The 19222-nt window shown below is 53.8% G+C and overlaps 1 protein-coding gene across 1 annotated transcript in view; it reads left to right on the top strand.

Moving 5' to 3' along the window:
• The window catches only part of MPZL1 (myelin protein zero like 1), a 50282-nt gene extending 36492 nt beyond the window's left edge, over positions 1-13790 (top strand). Inside the window, exons 4-6 of the mRNA XM_045983422.1 lie at positions 208-340; positions 2695-2797; positions 12172-13790. Of these exons, the coding sequence (XP_045839378.1) occupies positions 208-340; positions 2695-2797; positions 12172-12273 (338 nt within the window). The 3' untranslated portion in view covers positions 12274-13790. The remainder of the gene's footprint in view (positions 1-207; positions 341-2694; positions 2798-12171) is intronic.
• The last annotated feature ends 5432 nt before the right edge of the window (positions 13791-19222 follow it).

Genomic DNA, 19222 nt, shown 5'->3' with positions numbered 1-19222 from the left:
CAGAGAGAGAGGAGGAGGCAGGCTCCCCACTGAGCAGGGAGCCCGACACAGGGCTCAATCCCAGGACCCTGGGATCATGACCTGAGCCGAAGGCAGAGGCTTAACCCACTGAGCCACCCAGGCGCCCCTCGCTTATTGATTTAATAAAATCCTGCTTCTTCTCTTGGTAGCAAAGTACCTTAAAACGATTTTGTTCTTTCTCTCCAGAGGTCTTGCCCGTGTTTCCAGTTTGGGTGGTGGTGGGGATAGTTACTGCTGTGGTCCTAGGTCTCACTCTGCTCATCAGCATGACCCTGGCTGTCCTCTATAGAAGGAGAAACTCTAAACGGGATTATATTGGGTAAGAAACGCTGCTTTGGGGGTGGGGAGCAGGGTGGGGGAGAGGATGGGGGAAGGAAAGGAATTTTAAAAAACGTGAATTTTTTGTGGAGAAAGAATGGTGAAGTATTAGCTACTGTTTGCCTTCCCATCGGAGTGGGGGGAGAGTCCCACAGGGGCCGGCAGGGCGCTGAGGCCTGTGGGTGAGCGCGGGCTGTGGCTTCCGCCCCGCTCCAGAGGGCCCGTCCTGGGTGCGGCGATCAGCACGGCCGTCTGCAGCCCCCCGACCACAGTTAGGACTGCGAGGCCACGCACGTTCCTTTCCGCTCTGAGTGTGGTTTGAGCCCCTGGGGGTGAACTCACGAGGCTCTGCTTTGCGGTTGGGCGAATATGAAATGCTGGTCCCAGCTCTGACAGCCGCAGCGGCTGTGACGCGAGGGCGTTCCCGCTCTTCCTGTTTGTGAGCAGTTTTACCCTTACCGTCCTCAAACACACGGCTGGACTCATCCAAACTGGGCCCATAAGAGTTGAACAGCAGAATATACCAGCAGTAAGGAGACGTAGGTTTTCTTTTTGTCGACGGCTTCGGAAAGAGAGTACCTCGGAGCAGAGGGTGCGTGTGTGACTGAAGGACCCTCTCCCTGGCTCCCCCCGACAGCAGCCGCGCACGCGAGGTGGGACTCCCGGGTGAGACCGCGCGGAGGCGGGGTTCAGGCTGCAGCACGAGCCGGGACCCCCGTGCACGGGCAGCCGGCAGCAGCCTGGATCAGGGACTGTGCTCCGAGAGGATGGCGTGCCCCGGGCGCCCGTGCTGCTGGACGGTGGGAACCGGGGCTCCGCGGCTCTGGTCTTTAGGAGTGCCGTGTTCTAACAAGTTTGAGTGTTCAGATTCAGACCTTGTTTGCTTGGAACGCTCTGTCCTGCTGCCTCTGTCTTCCCCTTTGCATGGTGAGTGCTCTCCGAAGACCTGTAACTAGAGGGCTTTTCAACCAGACTGACGCCAGATGGTGACACACCGGGGTCTGTAGCTCTTGCTTTGGGGCTCAGAAGGGGGCGGAACTGTGCCTTGGAATCCTGCATGGCATCGTGAATGCTGCTTTTCTTCTTACTGTGGTTTTTTCCCTCCCCTGCTCTTTCTGCCGTGGTGTGCCGGGATCAGATCCTGCTTGCCTGCCGCTTCTTAAGAAAAGCTGACATAGACGACTCCCTGGGACTGTCGTCCTCGTCCACTCTGGGGTCCTCTTCCACTCCCACTAGACACATGGTAACTAATCACACTGCCCGTTGCTGTTAACATCGACGTGTGTGAGTTCCGCCCCTCGCCCTTGTCGGCAGCTAACCAGCTCGCTCGGAGCTAACCTGGCAGTTACTGCGGTTTGTCCACGGGTGCGTCCTCTGTCTGCACGGGCTCCTTGTCGAGTGTGCCGTCCGCGGGACCGGTTGTCAGGGTTCCTAGAGGGTTTGTGCACCGGAATATGTATGTTCTTCGTGTAGAGTGGCTCTGTGGGCGTGTGTGTTAGTGTTCTTTCATATGTGAATTGTGGTGTTGGTGATTGAGTCAGATCCTCGGACCATTCTGGTTTGGGGTCAGAGCTCAGAGCTTCCTGTTTCGGAGAAGACGCCATTCTCAGAGCACACTGTTCGCTCTGGTCTTAGTGACCACGCTGGGATGTGACCCCCCAGACTCCTGAGAGTTGCTTTGAAAAATGCATCATAAAGGATTTAAGCTCCAACAAGTACCATTAGAGAATCCCTAAGGAGTTAACCTCCTGCATTCACTCTGCCTTTATTTCTGAGGTAACCCTTGTTCTGAAAGACCCCCAGAGGCCTGACCGAGTTCAGCCGGTGTGACGTGACATCCCAGTTTCTTAGTGTTCGTGACCTCCTGGGTTCTCTTTGGTTGGGCTGCAGCCCTCGTGGGGAAACTGAGTCTGGGGAGCTAAGGGGCAGAAGGAAGGAGACGCGCCTTGGTGCAGGTGACTTCTGGAGCACTGTCCGCAGAGGTCTGCCTCGGGCCCCTGACAGGAGGGCTTGGCTTGCTTGCCGAGGGGGATGATCGCAGAGGAAAGACACAGAGCAGCAGAAGCATAAGTGATCCCAAGAGCCAGAGCCCCTTAGCAGGTAGCGTGATTGCGTGTGGGGCCAAGAGGTTGCGCCACGTTGGTTTCTGTCCACACACAGTGGGTCGTCGACTTGAGAGAAGTAGTGTCAGGGATGAGAAATAGCCTCGAGTCTGTTACCGTTTTGACCCTCATTGTTCTGTTGTGTTGTGTTTTATCTGCTGCTTCATCACTTGCCTGTCTATATATTTTTTCCATTTGTTTTCTTTGTTTTCTTTTTTTTTGACATTTGTTCTCCGGACTGCCAACTCACCAGCTGCAGTACGTCAGAGAACGCGTCACCACTTAAGGAGGCGCCACGGAAGTCGCCCTCCGACGCAGAGGGTCTGGTGAAGAGCCTGCCTTCCGGATCCCACCAGGTAACGGCTGTTGCAGCTCTGCCCGGGCTCTGCGCCCTGGCACTTTCTGGTGCAGGAAATAGTACTGAGCCCTGCGGCGGGAAAGAGCAACCCAGGAAGGGGGGAGCAAGCGCTGGCTGAGGAGGCCACGGGAACTCGCGGAGAAGAATCCGGCCCGCGCAAAGGTTTCCGCCTTTTAGATTGTACTGGTCGTGCTGCTCCTCTCGGCCCGATGAAATTAGGGGATGGCCTTGTCAGATGTAATTCCTTAACTGCTTCAGGAAACAGATCTAGTGAACTAAATTATGCGTTGAGGCGCCTGCAAGACAAGGAATTAGCAGGAGAAAGTGGATATTCTTGGTATTGAAAATAAAACGGGAAATGTTATTTTGTTTGAGTTCTTCAGAAGAATCTGAAAGTAAAGATGTATCTGAGTAACCGGTAAGCTCGATGAATGGGGAGCGGCGTGGATGTGGACTTCGTGTCGAAAGCACAGAGGAGAAGTAACTGTGATTCGGAACTCAGCATGGGATCTAGCATCGTGCTTGATAATGTGTTTTGGCTGTGTTGTTGGGACTCTAACTGGGGATGGCAGAAATTCCAGAGCTTAGGACCAATTCTGTCCTTCTGGGGTAGAAAGCATTCTAAGGAATTTGGCCAATTGCAGTTTTTCCCTGAGATGTTTTGGAGCTGCGATGGATTTAAAGGGAACTGAAGGACAGAATAACAGTGTTCTGTGGAGGGTGATACTCATGCTCTTTTTTTTTTATTAAGATTTTTTTAATTTCTTTAACAGAGAGAGAGATCACAAGTAGGCGGGGGGTGGGGAGCAGGCTCCCCACTGAGCAGAGAGCCTGATGCGGGTCTCGATCCCAGGACCCTGAGATCATGACCCAAGCCGAAGGCGGACGCTTAACGCACTGAGCCACCCAGGCACCCCATCATGCTCTTATTCCACAGCTTTTACTGAGGCACTGTGATGGTCACTCCCTAAAAGCACACACCCGGCGGTTCACAGAATTGGGCCTAGAACTCAGGTTCTAGCACATTCTCTGTCATATCATAGCATCAGGGCTCATGACTAATTCCTAGTCTGTCTGTCTCTCTCAGAGAACATACGATGTCTCAGATACCTCAGCTCACTAATTTGGGTTGCAGATGGGAATAGGGTTATGAATAAAGGCTTGAGAGTTGGGCGTAACATCTGAAGAAGGCTTGGAAACTTTTTCTTCTGCTTTAAGTGCTGTGGGCATGGCTTGCCTGTTCAAAACAAACAAGGAAATAAAAACCAGAATGGTGTTTGGACGTTGGAAAATGAAACAGCGCAGTGTGGTCCTGTGATCCCTGAGAGAAAGGACACAAATAAGAGGAGCCCTGTGACTGTGACTGTCTGAGCTTACTGCCTCGAGGCAGTTCCCAGACGGCAGTGCTGGGAGGGGAAGCAAAACAGAGTTCAATTGTCTCAGTGAATTGAGGAGCAGAAGTCAGTGTTTGGGGAGGCCAAGGTGTCTAGGATTTATGAAGCAAAGTACCAGAGAAGAAGAAACCTCAGAGAAAGAAATGTGCAGTGGTGGGACTCCCTTGAGCCTTCTCCTGAGTAGAGATTTTAGCATGCATGGGAGAAAACACCCTCCAGTCAGAAAAAGAGCCACTCGAAAAGCAGCAGGTTTTATGATACGAGTCAGGGCCGGAAACTGTTTGTGTTCCTGAAGGCCAGAATGCGGAGACCTGGTGTTACACAGAGCATTGGTTGCGGTCCTCACAACTGGTCATGCCTTAGTAGTGGGGCTAGAGCAGCACCAGCATGTGGACACCTCGGGCTCACCGTAACAAAGCTTCAGAGGAAGCCTTTAAAGAATCAGACTAAAGTATTTTAGCTGCATGCCAGAACAAAAATCCAACACTCTGTACAAGAATACAACAAAATCCAGCACCCAGCAATGCAAAGTTTACAATGTCTAGCACCAATCAAAAATTACCACACATACAGAGAAGCAGGAAGATAATAACATAACCAGGAGAAAAGCCAATCAATAGAAACCAAGCGAGAAATGACAGACAATGGACATAGAACCAGGACTTTTAAACAAGTATGAAAATCTTAGAAATAACCTTAATGATGTAAAGGAAACCTTGACATAACGAGACACATATAAAAAAGACCAAAATGGTGCAGGGGGTGGGGGCGTGAACAACAGCAGCAGCATTGGATGGCATAACCCAAAGAAAAAAAGATCAGAAAGCTCGAAGACAGCAATAGACACTACCCAAAATGAAGCTTGAAGGGAAGGTTCACTAGAGGAGATGGGCCACATCTGACTAGAGTCAGAAAAGGGAAGGAAAGAGAAGAGAATAAGGAAAAAAATTACATAATAGCCAACTGCTTTCCATTCTTTTAACTATTTCTTCTGGTATTTATCTTCATGTTTCTAAACAACTTTATTATATTACTACTTCTAGATTCTTCAGTTTTAGATGTTATGTACCGACTCCATACTATGGAAAATGAAAATATACATTTCTTTTTCTCCCAGTCTTTCTTCCTACCACACATTCTGTACACATACATACACATAGGCCTCTTCCCGATGTGGCTGTGTTACTATATTTAGGTATATTTGAGAGTTGTGTGTATCTTTTTTTTCCCCACCATTGTACCACATATATTTGCTTCCTTTTATAATTTTTCATTTTTCATGGAGTCAGTATTTGCCTTGTTTTTTATTTGCAGTTTTCTAAGTATGCATGTATGTATGTATGAATTTCAAAAATTTTATTTACTTATTTGGGAGAGAACAGGGGCAGAAGGAGAGGGAGAAGCAGGCTCCCTCAGGGCTCATTCCCAGGCCCCTGGGATCGTGAACCGAGCCGGAGGCAGACACTTAACTGACTGAGCCACGCAGGTGCCCCTTTCTTAATAATTTTCAAAAGCTATTTCTTACTCTCTCGTTATAACATCCTGTACTTGTTTTCATGATTGCATTTTCTTCTCTCTGCACATACCATTTTTTCCTATATTTTATGTGATTTTTTAAATGTTTTCTTCTGTCACTTGATTTTGCTGTTTCTTTTCAGTTACCTTTTTCTCTTATCGTTTCTTTGATGTTACAAGCTTTACTCCAACGCTTAGTGAGCCCTGGTTACCCATTGATAGTGCAAGTGCGCAGATCTGATCCGAAGCTGTTGTGTAGGGACAGAGCTTCCTGGCTCACGGGCTTCCCTGTTGGTATAAGGTGCTGGTTGTCTTCCACCGGGGGACCTCTGAGTATCCGCTGCTGGGGGTCTTCTCTTCTTGGGTTCATCACTTTCTCCAGAAGGAAGTCCCTGCTGGGAGCGGAGCAGAGGAAGGAGGGACGAGGGCTCCTTGCTCTGGGAGCAGACTTGCCCACCCCGTTTGGAGGTCCCTTGCCTCCCCGTCCCGTGCCTGCTGCCCCTGAGTCAGAGACTGCCTCCCTTCCTGCGAGTCAGCCCCCAGGGTTCTGCCCAGGCCGAAGGTGGTGAGAAATAATCCAACCACGGTGTCGACCTGTATGGGCATTTTTCAGCATCTGCAAAGTAACAGCAGACGAGCTTTGGGAGCAAAATTGGGCGTTCCTCACAGCTGATTCCTGGGTGATTTCCTTTGTGCCCAGGGCAGAGCCCTGAAGGCCTCTTCTGTCCCCATCAGACTGCAGATGAGGGTTTCTGTTCAGGTGGCATGCACCTGCGTACCTTTTGTCTGACTCACTTATTTTTATCAAGTCACACTGTACCTTTTATTTTGCAGTTGTACTTGTTCAAACTAGTTTCTGCCCCACCTGTTTCTGGAACTTGCACATCCTTTGCCGGTTAGGGCCAGGCTTGGACGTAGATCGTGTGATTTCCTGGCAGACTGCGCTTCTAGCTTTTGTTTTGTTTGGAGCTGGTTCTCATGGCCATGTCAACTCACAACAGGGACTGTACTCCGAAGGCAAAAATGTTTGCTTCCTTCACACCATAAAGTTCCCAAGTGCCATAGAGCATTAACAGGTGATCCTAGTCTGTGCTTGTTTCCCCTAGAGATTTATTTGTTCCTTTTAGAGAGAGAGAGAGCAGGGGGGAGGGGCAGAGAGAGAGTCTCCAGCCAGACTCCCCACTGAGCGTGGAGCCCAACACAGGGCTTGATCTCACAATCCCAAAATCAAACGTGATGCTCAACCGACCAAGCCTTGTGCCCCCCCGCCCCCCAACCCCGGGTGCCCCTGGCATGTGCTTTTATTCACCGTCACTCAAGTGCCATCTTCGGGTTCCAGAGCGATGCCTCTCCGAGCATCGGCGTGTTTGACGGAAGTTGTTTTTGCCAGAACCTGCTCAGATGGAGGCTGCAAAGATCCTCACAGTTGAGGGAAACCTGGGATGTTCATCTCATTAGGGAATTTATGAGATTAATTACCTTTTTTTTTTTTTAAGATTTTGTTTATTTATTTGACAGAGCACAAGCAGGGGGGATTGGAGAGGGAGAAGCAGACTCCCCATTGAGCAGGGAGCCCAACGCAGGACTTGATCCCAGGACCCAGGGATCACGACCTGAGCCTAAAGCAGACACTTCACCTCCTGAGCCACCCAGGCGCCCCAGATTAATCATCTTTTATAAGTTGAATGCAACCAAACGTCCGGGTTCTCTTAGGAATCTGATCTGTATGTTCCGGTGTGAGCACTTCCACAGGTACGTGGGTACTTGCCGTGCAGGCCGCATCGGCTAAGCCGGGGAGATCCAGGGATGATGGGCACCCAGACCCTGTCCCCCAAAACCTTAGCGTCTCCTGGATTATTAGGATCATTTTTAGGCTTTTCTTTTATGTCCTGAATTTTTTTTTTTTAATCCTAATGAATATTTGGGGTGGAGGTTTGTTTAGTTTTTGTTTTTTGAATACCCCAGCAAACATCCTTGAGGAGATCTTCATATTTAGATGAACTCCAAGGTGAAGAGTTAGTGGTATCTGGGGGCGCCTGAGGGGCTCAGTCACTAAGTGTCTGCTTCAGTTCAGGTCATGGTCCCAGGGTCCTGGGATCGAGCCCTGCATCGGGCTCCCTGGTCAGCAGGAAGCCTGCTTCTCCCTCTCCCACCCCCCTACCCCCCGCTTGTGTTCCCTCTCTCGCTGTGTCTCTCTCTGTCAAATAAATAAAATATTAAAAAAGAAAAAGAATTACTGATGTGTTACAGACTGGCACTGACTTGGGTCCAGCACGTGGTGGTGTTAATGGGGGAGAATTATTTCATCTCAGCATCTGTTCCTCATCTCTGAAATGATGGGTTGGGGCAAGTCGATCTTCTCATTTTTCTCTTTTTAGTTATAAGGGCCTGTGGTGCTCTGTGCTTTATAAGGGCGGGGTAGGCGGCTGCCCCACACGCTGGTGATCAGACGGGTGGAGTGGGGGCGTGGATAGGAATATGTGCAGACTAACCCTTTGCACTTTCTTCTGGGATTTTATCATGATATGTTCCCTGATCACCAAAACCTTCCATTTCCTACCTGCAGGCACCATCCGAGAACCTAGCAGCATTCGTAATTACACTGGGAGGAATAAATACGTCCATGCTATTTTATCAGAAGAGAAGTAGCAGGAGAGCCCTAAGGAGGAAATTTACAAAGACAAGACGTAACACCCAACCAAGACGTTGAGTTTGCTGTTTCATTCGTCTTGCTTTGGTCACCATTTTTGTTATAACTGGAAGGCTTGAGTCAAAGTAGCTTTAAGAGAGGTTTATTGATTCACAAGGGGTCCCAAGGAAGGTCCTTCTGTGTCCTTTAGTTCAGTGGCCCCACAGTGTCATCAACAGCATAGTTCTTTCCACCATATATTTTTTTTTAAGATCCTATTTATTTATTCGACAGAGACTGACACAGCGAGAGGGGGAACACAAGCAGGGGGAGTGGGAGAGGGAGAAGCAGGGAGCCCGATGGTGGGGCTCGATCCTGGGATCCCGGGATCATGACCCGAGCCGAAGGCAGATGCTTAAAGACTGAGACCCCAGGCGCCCTGACCCACTGTGCTCTTTCAGTCTCTGCTATTGTCTTGTTCTTGGGCTCCTTCGCGTAACTTCCAGACGGCTGCCGTGGTTGCTGCTGTGGTTGCTGCCGTGGAGAGGAGCTGAATTGCCTCCCGTGCGATTTCTGTTGTGGAGGAAAACCTTCCCCAGAAGTTCGCCAGCTTCTCTGAGTCGCACGGGGAGTGGGTCACAGCCTGATGGCTCTTCCCGTCCGGGTCATTTACCTGAGCGCGCGGACGGCAAGGGGCGCATGCAGGGTAGGGCGCCCGGCCTGGTCGGGAAGGGCGTGAGGCAGGCGCTGCCTGAGTATCTGGCATCGGGGACGAGAAGTGAAACGCTGCCTCTGGGAAGTGGAGTTGAAAATCATTTTTGTGGGCATCTTTCCTGAACCCCGTGCTGGAGGTGGTTAATGTTCCGTGTGCAGGAGGCAGGCATCGGTGGGGCGCCGGGACGCAGTGACCTAGTTTGTACCCCGCAGCTGGGACGTGGAGACCCAGTTTGCACCCTGCAGCCGGGCGCAGGGACGCAGTGACCCGGTTCATGCCCCGCGGCCGGGGCATGGGGACGCGGCAGCCTTCGAGGTGGGCGGGCATCAGGTCAGCTGGTGCTGGGCGCGGCCCTGCGAGGCTCGATCCGTGCCCCACGTTGCGCGTGCACAGAGGGAAGCTTGCTCGGTTGCTGGGAGGCCGAGCTGCGGGTCCGTCCAGATCTCTCTGGCTTAGAGGCAGCGGCGTGTTTCCTCCGGCCTGTCCGGTGCTTGTCAAGTCCGTGTACACACTCGAGCCCGTGGATCTCAGAGTCCTAACACGTGGCTGTGTGTCACACCAACTTCTGGCAGGACGTAAATGCTGAAAGGGCTGTTTTGTGAGCGGTCGCTGGGCGTGTGGCGGCGGCAGGCCTTCCGGTGGTGCCTGTGCGGAGGGGTCGGCGTGACTGAGACCAGGAAGGCCGCAGAGACGGCGGCCAGCGGACGGCAGGACAGAACACGGTGGCTCACGTCGTGCGATTAACGCGCATGTGGGGCAACCCTTTCGCCGCGAACCCCCCCCACCTGCTCACCGTGTCTTCGTACGGGAACACTTTCATCCACGTGGAACTCGGGAGTAATTTATCTCCTAGCGGCGCTAAAAGGAGAGCCTTGAGTCAAGCAGTGTGTTTCTTGGAACATCGTCTAGTTCAGGACGATTTGTGTAGTAATTAGTCGGGGAAAATGTATCCAGAGCAACTTCTTACGCGATTGTTGTAATTCTCTGTGGTGCCGCAGCCCGCAGAGGGAAGGGGAGGCTGGAGGCAGTGAGTGCCGAGGTGTGCGGTGAAGACAGCCAGGTCAGCACAGGCGTCCTTGCTGGCGTTGTCTTGATTCTCGAACACCCGGAAGTGACTTCGGGGCCGCCGAGTCACCTCCGCTTCCATCTTCGCTCCCTGGGACGTCCGTGTTCCGCAGGGACCCAGGCTGCCTTCCGCTTCCAGAGGACCTTCCGGACTGGCTTCCGAGAGCTCTTCTGGACTGAGCTCGATCTGTCAGCACGTGCCTGAGCTTGACCACATCCCACGTTCCTCTGGGCCCGTTGCATCATCTGCCCTCTCGCCGGCGCTCCTGGGTCTGCCAGTCCTGCCCCGGGCACTGAACTCACAAGCTCCCCGACCTCGGGAGCCCATTCTAGGAGGGAGGGGAGTGAGGACAGGGCATGTTGGTGAGCAGTTGAAGGAAAAAAACAAAACACAAATCCACCAACAGGAGGGGATTCCTTGTATCTTTCAGTGTTTCCCAGTGGCTTTGGACAAAGTGTCCTCTTGCCAGGAAAGACAACACTGTCTCACATGAGAGACCTTTCTGGTTTTTCAACATTTACTGACTGATTCTCAGCTTGTTCTGTGTCCTTTCTCGTCTTTGTTTTCTCTTTTCTCTTTCTTTTCCACTCGCCTGGTGGACCAGTGGCCTGTTGCCGTGCAACAGACCACCCCAAAACCCCAGAACACTGTGGCTTCAAGCAGTCACCGTGTTCATTCGGCTCCCAGTTCTGTAGGTCGGTCGGGCAGGCCTGGCCGGGAGAGTGCAGCCGTGTCCGCGGGCTCACCCACACACCTGCAGTCAACTGGACCGTCCGCAGTGGTCTTGGCCGCGGTCTGTTCAGGGACAGGCTGTGGGCCTGAGAGGCGGCCCCGGGGTGTTGCTCTGTGATCCGCTTTCCACTGCAGGCGCACGTGGTGCAGCCCCGACGGCTGACGTGTCCCTTCTGGAGCACTTGGAGGCCTGCACTCCTCGGGAGCCCCCGGGGCACATTAGAGGAGGCAGGCTCGGGGGCTCCTAGGTGGGCGTACCCTTGTTCGGTTGAAACTGCAGGCGTCTGGCCACCGAGCTGAGGATTCCAGAGGTGAAAGTTAAAGCACAATATTGGACTTCCCAGGAGAGTTTCCTGGATTGGGAGAAGAGCTGACGTCGGGTTATATTGAACTTGTCTTTTGCAGTCAGGGCTATTGTGTTATTGTTGTTTGTAACTAAAGAACCTCTAGGTCGGAGGGGAGGGATGATAAGGGGTTGTGAAGTGCAGGCACCGTCTGGTGTTTCAGACTCCGGCCTCTGCTCGACATCCTCCCCCGGAGCCAGAGGGACTCCCCGTGTCCCGCTCTGCGCCACCCCTCCGCCCCCCGCCTTCCCTGGCTGCCCTGCCTGGTGGAGCCCCTCCTCACGCTGAGGCCAAAGGGAGGACTTCTCCACTAGTCCACCCAGATTTCTTCACATTGCTTCAGTCATTGCCTATTGGTTTTTTATTTTAAAGCAGGAAAAATAGTTACGTGGTCTTAGATATCAACGAAGCAATACCTTTACTAGTTATGACAGGATCAGACCGAAAGTGTTATACTCTAAGGAGGCACGTGAGAGAGTATTTGAAATGTTTTTAAGCACCTGTTTGTACAAAGTGACCGGTTCAGACTGGGCATATCTTTGAGTGATACCCAGGATGCTGGTTTCTTACTGGCATTAACCTGAGGCTCGTGATTTCAGGGCGTCGCAGGTTGGGAGAGGTGCCCATCTTAGTCCTTAAAACTCGGGCCCCAGGTCCAAGGGCTGAGGAATTCTGTGGCAGGTATTGAGGTAAGGGTAATTCTGAGGAGGAACATTCTGCTGTATAGAAAACCCCAAACAGATACAGAAGTGGATGGCGTAAGGTGACGTGCCCCCGGGCACCAGCTTTAACAGTCCCCAGCCTTGTTTTAGGGTCTGCCCTGGACACGCTGTTCCTAAGAGGTCTCCTCAAAGACTCCCAAAAGAAGGAACCCACGGCCCTGGAAGCCCTGATGCCACTCTTGAGTGACTGCTTCTGCACCTGCCCCCGGAGGGACCCTGGTTTCCCCAGACCCTAATTGTCCTTCTCTCCTCCAGGGCCCAGTCATATATGCGCAGTTAGACCACTCTGGCGGACATCACAGTGACAAGATTAACAAGTCAGAGTCTGTGGTGTATGCGGACATCCGGAAAAATTAAGAGAAGACCCAGAACATATCCTAAGCAAGAAATAATTGAAACGGGACACTTGTGCAGAAAATGTAGCCCATGACCCCATGTGGCCTGGGAGAGCTGGACGAGGACAAGCACATGTTTGTTCACGGGAGGAGGAGGAGATTGTATAAAGGACCTGTATAAACATTCTGTTGACTCTGATTCGGGGAGCCCATGCTGCCTGACGGAAAGATGATTCTACGTATATATGAACTGCCTTGCTGTTCTGTGCCGTCTTCCGGGGTCATGCACAGTTGGGAAAAGTCCGAAACATTCCTGTTGCTGTCATTTACACGTGGTTTGCCTTCGTGGAGACGGTAGCCTATCCTTAGTGTTCCAGTAGACGTGGCCCTGTGGTCTAAGGGCTTAGCCAGTCTTAGCGTTTATCGTGGTTGGAGAGCGGAGACACTGTGACCCATGTCGGCACCCCTGTTGGGCTGTAGAAGTTGGAAAACCTCGACTCACGTGCCCCTCGGACACAGCCTGAGAAGTCTTTGTTGGTGTTTTCCTCTCTAGAATACAGGGCGGTTTTCGGTGTGTATGTTGTGAGACCGGCTTTCATGTGACACCCTAACCCTGTCAGTTTGTGGGTCTGGCACAGCGAGGCCAGCAAAGGGGAAATGCTGAGGCCACCACTGCCCAGGTGCTTTCAGGTCAATGCCATAAACACATGGACGTAGGCAGCCCAGGCCTTGCTTGGGAGTGGGTGCCGTCTGGAGAGTAAGAAGCACCACTTAACACCTTGCCCAGGTCCTTCCTGCTTGAGTAAGGGTCTCCGTCCAGCTGAAGGAGGGGAGTTTCCTTTCCTTCTAAGTAGGCACACACGGGGTCATTACAAAGCCAGTCTGCGGCACCCGGAGCTGTGGCGAGACGATCCTCTTTGGAAAAGCTTCCGGCGTGACTCCGGCGAGAGGTGCATCATTCACAGCTCTGCGGTGGCTTCCCGGTGTCTCAAGAGGCTGCAGATGGTCAGACTTCGGTGCATCAGTGGGTCGGGTTATTAGCACTTCTACTCCGGCTTCCCTTCTCTGTCACCGTTCTGGAGTTTGGGGTGGGGGTTTGGGCGGTTTTTCTTTTTTCGATTTTACTCCACCCCCTCCTTCCCCCAGTACGTGGAGCCGATTAAAAGTGAGAGCTCGGCACCGGCTCTAGCAACAGCCGCCGGCCCCCGGCCCCCTTGCCACCCAACCAGACCCCTGGCCCTGGCAGCAGGCGCCTCCTAGGCCTTCCTCTCGTGTCGCCGTGTGCCTGTGCCTGCCACAGACGGCAGCGGTCGGGTTGCTCTCGGCTGGCAGAGCCGCCCTCCCCGTGCCTTCTAACATTCCATGCGATCAGGGGCCGCCCAGAAGGCATTTCGTAAGCGATGGAAATCCCAAACCTCTGGGTTTTCAGGGAAATGTGTCCAGCTCGGGAAGACCCATCGGGTTCATTATTATTTTCTGTTTTTTCCTTCTTCAGATCGTTGTACTTTTGTGACATTTTAATACACCTTTTTCAATTACTGAATCGTGTCATGCGTTCCTTCTTACCCAGTAGAAAGAGGGATGGAAGCCTTTTCATTCGTGCCCCTCGGGCCGCACTGGGCTCCTCACTCTTCAGGAGCGCCAGCAGCCGGCTTCAGGCCTGTGCACCTGCCGGCCCCTGGGCCTGGCGCTTGCACCGGGCGCCTGTCTTGGTGGCTCCCCCTCCTCCGGTCAGCGTCCGCTCCCCTCAGAGAGACCCTCGGCCGCGCGTAGAACAGCCGCCCCACCCCCTCGGCCGGCTCCGCTGCTGTGGGAGCACGAGCCCCAGAGCACGGCTCGCGGCTCCATCTCCAGGGCGCAGACCAGTACCTGGCACTGAGCGGGGCTCGGCGAGCGCCGACGGGCGGGAGGGCGGACGCGATGCCTTCGGCACGTTTAGAACGAGAATGGTTCTAAATTCTGTGCTCGCTTCGGCAGCACGTATACTAGAGTGAGAATGGGCCTGCCCCAGGGGCTGTGCCGGGCACCGGAAGCTAAAATGAACAAGCCAGGCTCCAGGCCCTTGCCACAGACGAGGCGTGACGGGGCCTGACAGCGCCAGGCAGCACCCGCCGAGCGCTCGCTGTGGGCCCGGCCCTCGCACTTCACTCCGCGTCGCACGGCGCACACGCCGGCTGGACGAGTCTTCACTCCCCTTGGAGAAAGTGTGTCACGCTTGCGGTGTAGACCTTGCCTGAGGTCGGTGGGGCTGACGTGAGGGCCGTGTCGTACAGACACAGGGACCAGGGGCCACACTCAGTCTGGATGACAAATGTGGGACAGTCTGTTGAGAGTGTGTCACAGGTGATGAGGGCGCCTGGCTCAGTTGTTGGGCCGCTGCCTTCGGCTCAGGTTGTGATCCCAGGGTCCTGGGGTCGAGTCCCGCATCAGGCTCTCTGCTCTGCGGGGAGCCTGCTTCCTCCTCTCCGCCTGCCTCTGTCTGTTTGTGCTCTGTCATATAAATAAATAAAATCTCTAAAAAACAAACAAAACCGCTGTAATGTCTTATAAGCCATGATGTTTTCTAGGAATTTATTAACTTGCTAAAATTACCGCAGATGCGCAGGCTGCTGGCTGGCCTTCACGCTCTCCTGCGTGGAGAGGGTCGGAGCTCAGGACGGCCCGTGGGACAGGCTCTCACCGGAACACGGCGATCACGGGATGCGGCGCCGAGAGAGACCCTCCTTCAGCACACAGAGGAGGACCGGGAACTGGGTCGGGGGAGTTTCTCCCACGGGGGCTCTGGTTTCCAGGCTGCACGGGGAGCACGCCAGCCAAATACACACTCGTGATCTCTGGGGCGGCCGCAGCCCCAGGCGGGTGGGCCTGGCAGTATTTACATGGAAACCTCAGATTCTCTCTTCCCCTGCCCCTCGAGGCTCCCTCCGCATCCTTCTGGGTGACTGCGGTGCTGGCCAGGTTGGGGTTAGGAGCCGATGACTTAATCCTCCTGAGTGCCTGGGACAGCGGAGGGAGGAAAGCGGCACTTGTCGCTGGTGGAGGCGAGACGAGGCACTGACCTCTGCCTCTGTGACAGCTTCCCACACACGTCCTCCCTGTATCTTCAAGTTTCCTGTGAAGGATTTCAGACTAGCACGAGAGGAGGGTAAAACCCACGTCCACACGTCCGCCTCAGTGGCCGCCTCACCCGCCCCTTTCTCCTCCTTCCTCTTTTCTGAATTACTTGAAAACAAATCCCAAAACATGTCAGTGTACCCGATGTTCTTCGGTCAAATTTAAAAATACGTAAATTTTGTTACATAACCGTAATGTCATTACATTTAACAAACTTTTTTTTAATTCATTTAAGAGCGAGCGAGTGCAGGGGGAGGGTTAGAAGAGCAGCTCTGAGCCAGACGCAGGCTTGATCCCATGACCCAGAGATCAAGACCTTAGCAGGCACCAAGAGCCCTGATGCCCACTCACAAAGCACCCCAGGCACTCCTAACAGAAACGTGTAAGGAAAACCACACGTTAAAAAAAAAAAAAGAAATCTCGCCATTTGCAACTAGAGAGAAGTCAGTTACCTGGAGAAAGACAAATGTATGATCTCACTGAGACGAGGAAGTTGAAAAACAAGACAGGATCATGGGGGAAGAGAAGAAAAAAATCAAACCGGATGAAACCAGGAGACAAACCATAAGAGACTCTTAATCATAGGAAACAAGCAGGTTTGCTGGCGGGGGAGGGCGGGACTGGGGGATGGACACTAAGAAGGGCACGTGTTGCGATTGTGTACGACTGATGAATCACCAGCCTGTACTTCTGAAACCAGTGATACATTGTATGTTAGTTAATTGAATTAAAATTTAAAAAACACATTTAAACAAATAATTCCTTGACTATAGGAGCACTTGGGTGGCTCAGTCGGTTAGGCGTCTGCTTTCGGCTCAGGTCATGATCCCAGCGTCCTGGGATCGAGCCCCACGTGGGGCTCTCTGCTCAGCCGGGAGCCTGTGTGCCCCTCTCCCTGGGCCCCTGCTTGTGTTCTCTCTCTCGCTCACTCTCAAAAAAAAAAAAAAAATCAGTCTTTAAAAATAATGACAAGAATTCCTTGATAATCATCTAAAACCTAGTTCATATTCAGATTTCCCCTTGTCTCAAAAATGGCATTTTACAAACGGTTTCTTCGGATCAGGACTCATCCAAACACGGCTCCAGTGACGTCGTGCCTGTGTCAGAGACAAAGACGGGACCCCAGGACTCTGCGGTTTGTTCTCTTCCCTTGGCACGGTTCGGAGCAGCTTCTGTGCAAGCAGGGAAAGCACCAGGCCCTCAGCCGGTAACACCCAGGGGGCCTGCTCTCGGGTCCATGCACCACATTTGAAACCACTTCTGACTTCCCGGCTTGTGTTCTCATTGTCTTGTTTCCGTCGACCCAAGTGGTCCTGTAAATGTCACTTGCTCTCGTGAACTAGTGAAGAGAAAAGGTGACCAAAGAATTTGCATCCCGGGGCAGCGGCACGGGGTGAGACAAGCCATCTTGGGAAGGGAGTCGGAGGGGTCGATGGTGGTGGCCTTCTAGGTCCCTTCAGGCTCCCTGTCCCCTTCACATCCTTCTAAAGGCCCCACGGCTGGCGGGAGGACCACGGACTGGACTGTAAGAACAACGGGGGCGGGGGCGAAGGCCAGTGGCGGCCCCCGCACCTGCGGGACCTGGCTGTGCTCACAAGGACGGAAACGCAAGCCTTTCAAGCCCGCAGAGTCCCCAAGGAGCTGCTGCTTCCAGCTTCCCTTTGCCCCTGCAGACAGGATGTGGGACCATTGTCCCTTCCTGGCTCAGGCTCGGGTTGGGGCATCTGTCCATTCCTTTGCGGGGAGCCTCGTGGCCCCAGCCTGCAGGGCTCCCGAGCATGAAGAGGAAGGGCTGGTTCTTTTCTTTCTTTTTTCACGTTCACTATTGGGACAAGGAAGTCTGGTGGGTTGAACATCCCTACATCTGCTTCGGAGCCCTGCCCTCGGGTGCTGCGTGGCGGACACGCTCCTGTGCCCAGATCGCCACTCTGCTGGGGGAGTGGGGGACAGGGCCCAGCCCCGGCAGCCGGCTGAGGGCCTGAGGTTTGACTTCCCCTGCCACAGACTCCGAGGACACTGGACTTTGACTCTGGATCCATTCTCGTTCATGCTTAGGGTTTTGTTTTGTTTTTTTTTTTTGTTTTTGTTTTTTAACAACAGTGTCTTTCCGCTCGATAAAAGAAACATACATGTTTACTTCATTGTGTAGGGAATCTCTCAACATGTACAAGAGACCCAGAGGAGTGTGGAGCGGAGAGCAAAGAAGCCCTTGCTCTCGCGGGCCCCACGGAACCCCAGAGACTTTGTTTCTAACACGTCTGGACGTTTCTATCGGAGTGAAAGGCCTGGACTTTTCTACCCAGAAGCCTTTCCTGAAGGTAGTTGCTCTGCCAGAGGGAGACGAGTTTCTGAAAAGTTTCCCGGGCACTTTGGTCCCAAAGAATGTAAAATATCTGTGGGCCAAGTAGGTGCTGGTGGCCAGCAAGGGCCACACCGCGCAGAGTCCCTCCACCCAGGGAGCCAGGCCGAGCTCCAGGGTCAAGCCTGTGGAACAGCATTGCACCCCGAGAAAGGAGCACGTGTAGGGGGCACAGCCTGAACCCCTCGGACATGGACACCTCAGGACACGCAGGGGTGCGGAGAGGAGGCTGAGTAATGACCTAATGCTGGCCAAGTGAGGGAGGGAAGCAGGTGCGCCCACACCTGGCTGGAAATACCTGGGCTGATACCGTGAGGAAGATGAGAGATTCGGGTGCCTCGTGTACATTTCATCCGTTTCAGTTCATTCTGGGTTTTCCCAGGGTTCCCTTGTGCGCCGCCGTCTCCTCCCCATCCACAGGCGTGTGTTCGAGTCGTTGCAAAATGCAGTCCCTTCCCCTGGAGGCCAAGGGCGGGTAGGAAGGAGGGTAGAAGTATAAAGCAGCCTAGTCAGGGTGTGACCTGGCACGGGACGAACGTCAGAGCTGTTGTCAAGCCCTGGTTTGGCGTCTGGAATCCCGCTAGTTGGAGAAATACATCTTTTTGTGTAAGTAATTTATTTGTCAGAGACAGTACGAAAGCAAGGGAGGCAGCAGGCTGAGCAGGGACTCAGATCCTGGGACCCCAAGGTATATACATTTATATATATAGTGCGGGGCCCTGGATGGTCGCCAGTGGCCACGTGCAACCCCTGACATTAAAATTACGAGAAATGAAACAGAATTTACAGTTCACACCCTCGGTCGTAGTGACCACATCGAAGGTGCCGGCAGCTGCAGGTGGAGAGTGCGGGACGTGCGGGGACCGCAGCCATCCCTCAGCACAGGCAGTTCGGTGGGACAGCCCCGGGCAGACCACGCCTCGGCCTTTCGGTCAGTGCTGCCCCCCACGGCCGGCGGAGGCTGTAACAGTCGGAGGGGACAGCCCAGAGCCTCGGGCTGGGGGAGTGGCCAACGGGATGGCCACGTCGGATTCGGCAGGGAGCGGGCCCTGACAGCCGTGCAGTCCCGGCCAGAAACCGGACGGCCATCCCGAAGGCCAAGGGCTTTAGCAGAGCCGCAGCGAGTGGGGACTCGCGGGGAGCGAGCGCGCCCTGCCCGTTAGTGGGGTGGCGGTTGGGGATCTGTTGCGTGGCTGTCGGGGACGTCCGTCACCGACCAGCCGGGTCGTGCAGAGCGGTGGGCGTGAAGGTGGCCAGGAGGGTCTGGGGAGGGCGGGGGATGGGAACAGCGACGGGCGCGGCCGGAGAGAGAAGGCGCGAGAAGAGCAGTGGCAGGCCGGAGAGGGGCGGCGGCTCCCCGGCGGGCGTCCTGAGGGCCCCGGGGCCGTGGCCCAGGCGACAGGGGGTGATGGAACAGTCCGTTCCGCAGGTTCTGGAAGACCAAGTGCTCGAAATGTCGCCAGTCCCAGGCCTCCGGCGTGAACGCGCTGTTTCCCAG

This window comes from Meles meles, chromosome 17 (genome assembly GCF_922984935.1).
Source record: "Meles meles chromosome 17, mMelMel3.1 paternal haplotype, whole genome shotgun sequence".
NCBI lineage: Eukaryota > Metazoa > Chordata > Mammalia > Carnivora > Mustelidae > Meles > Meles meles.
Note: the sequence above shows the minus strand (reverse complement) of the source record. Positions and strands in the feature narration are given on the sequence as shown.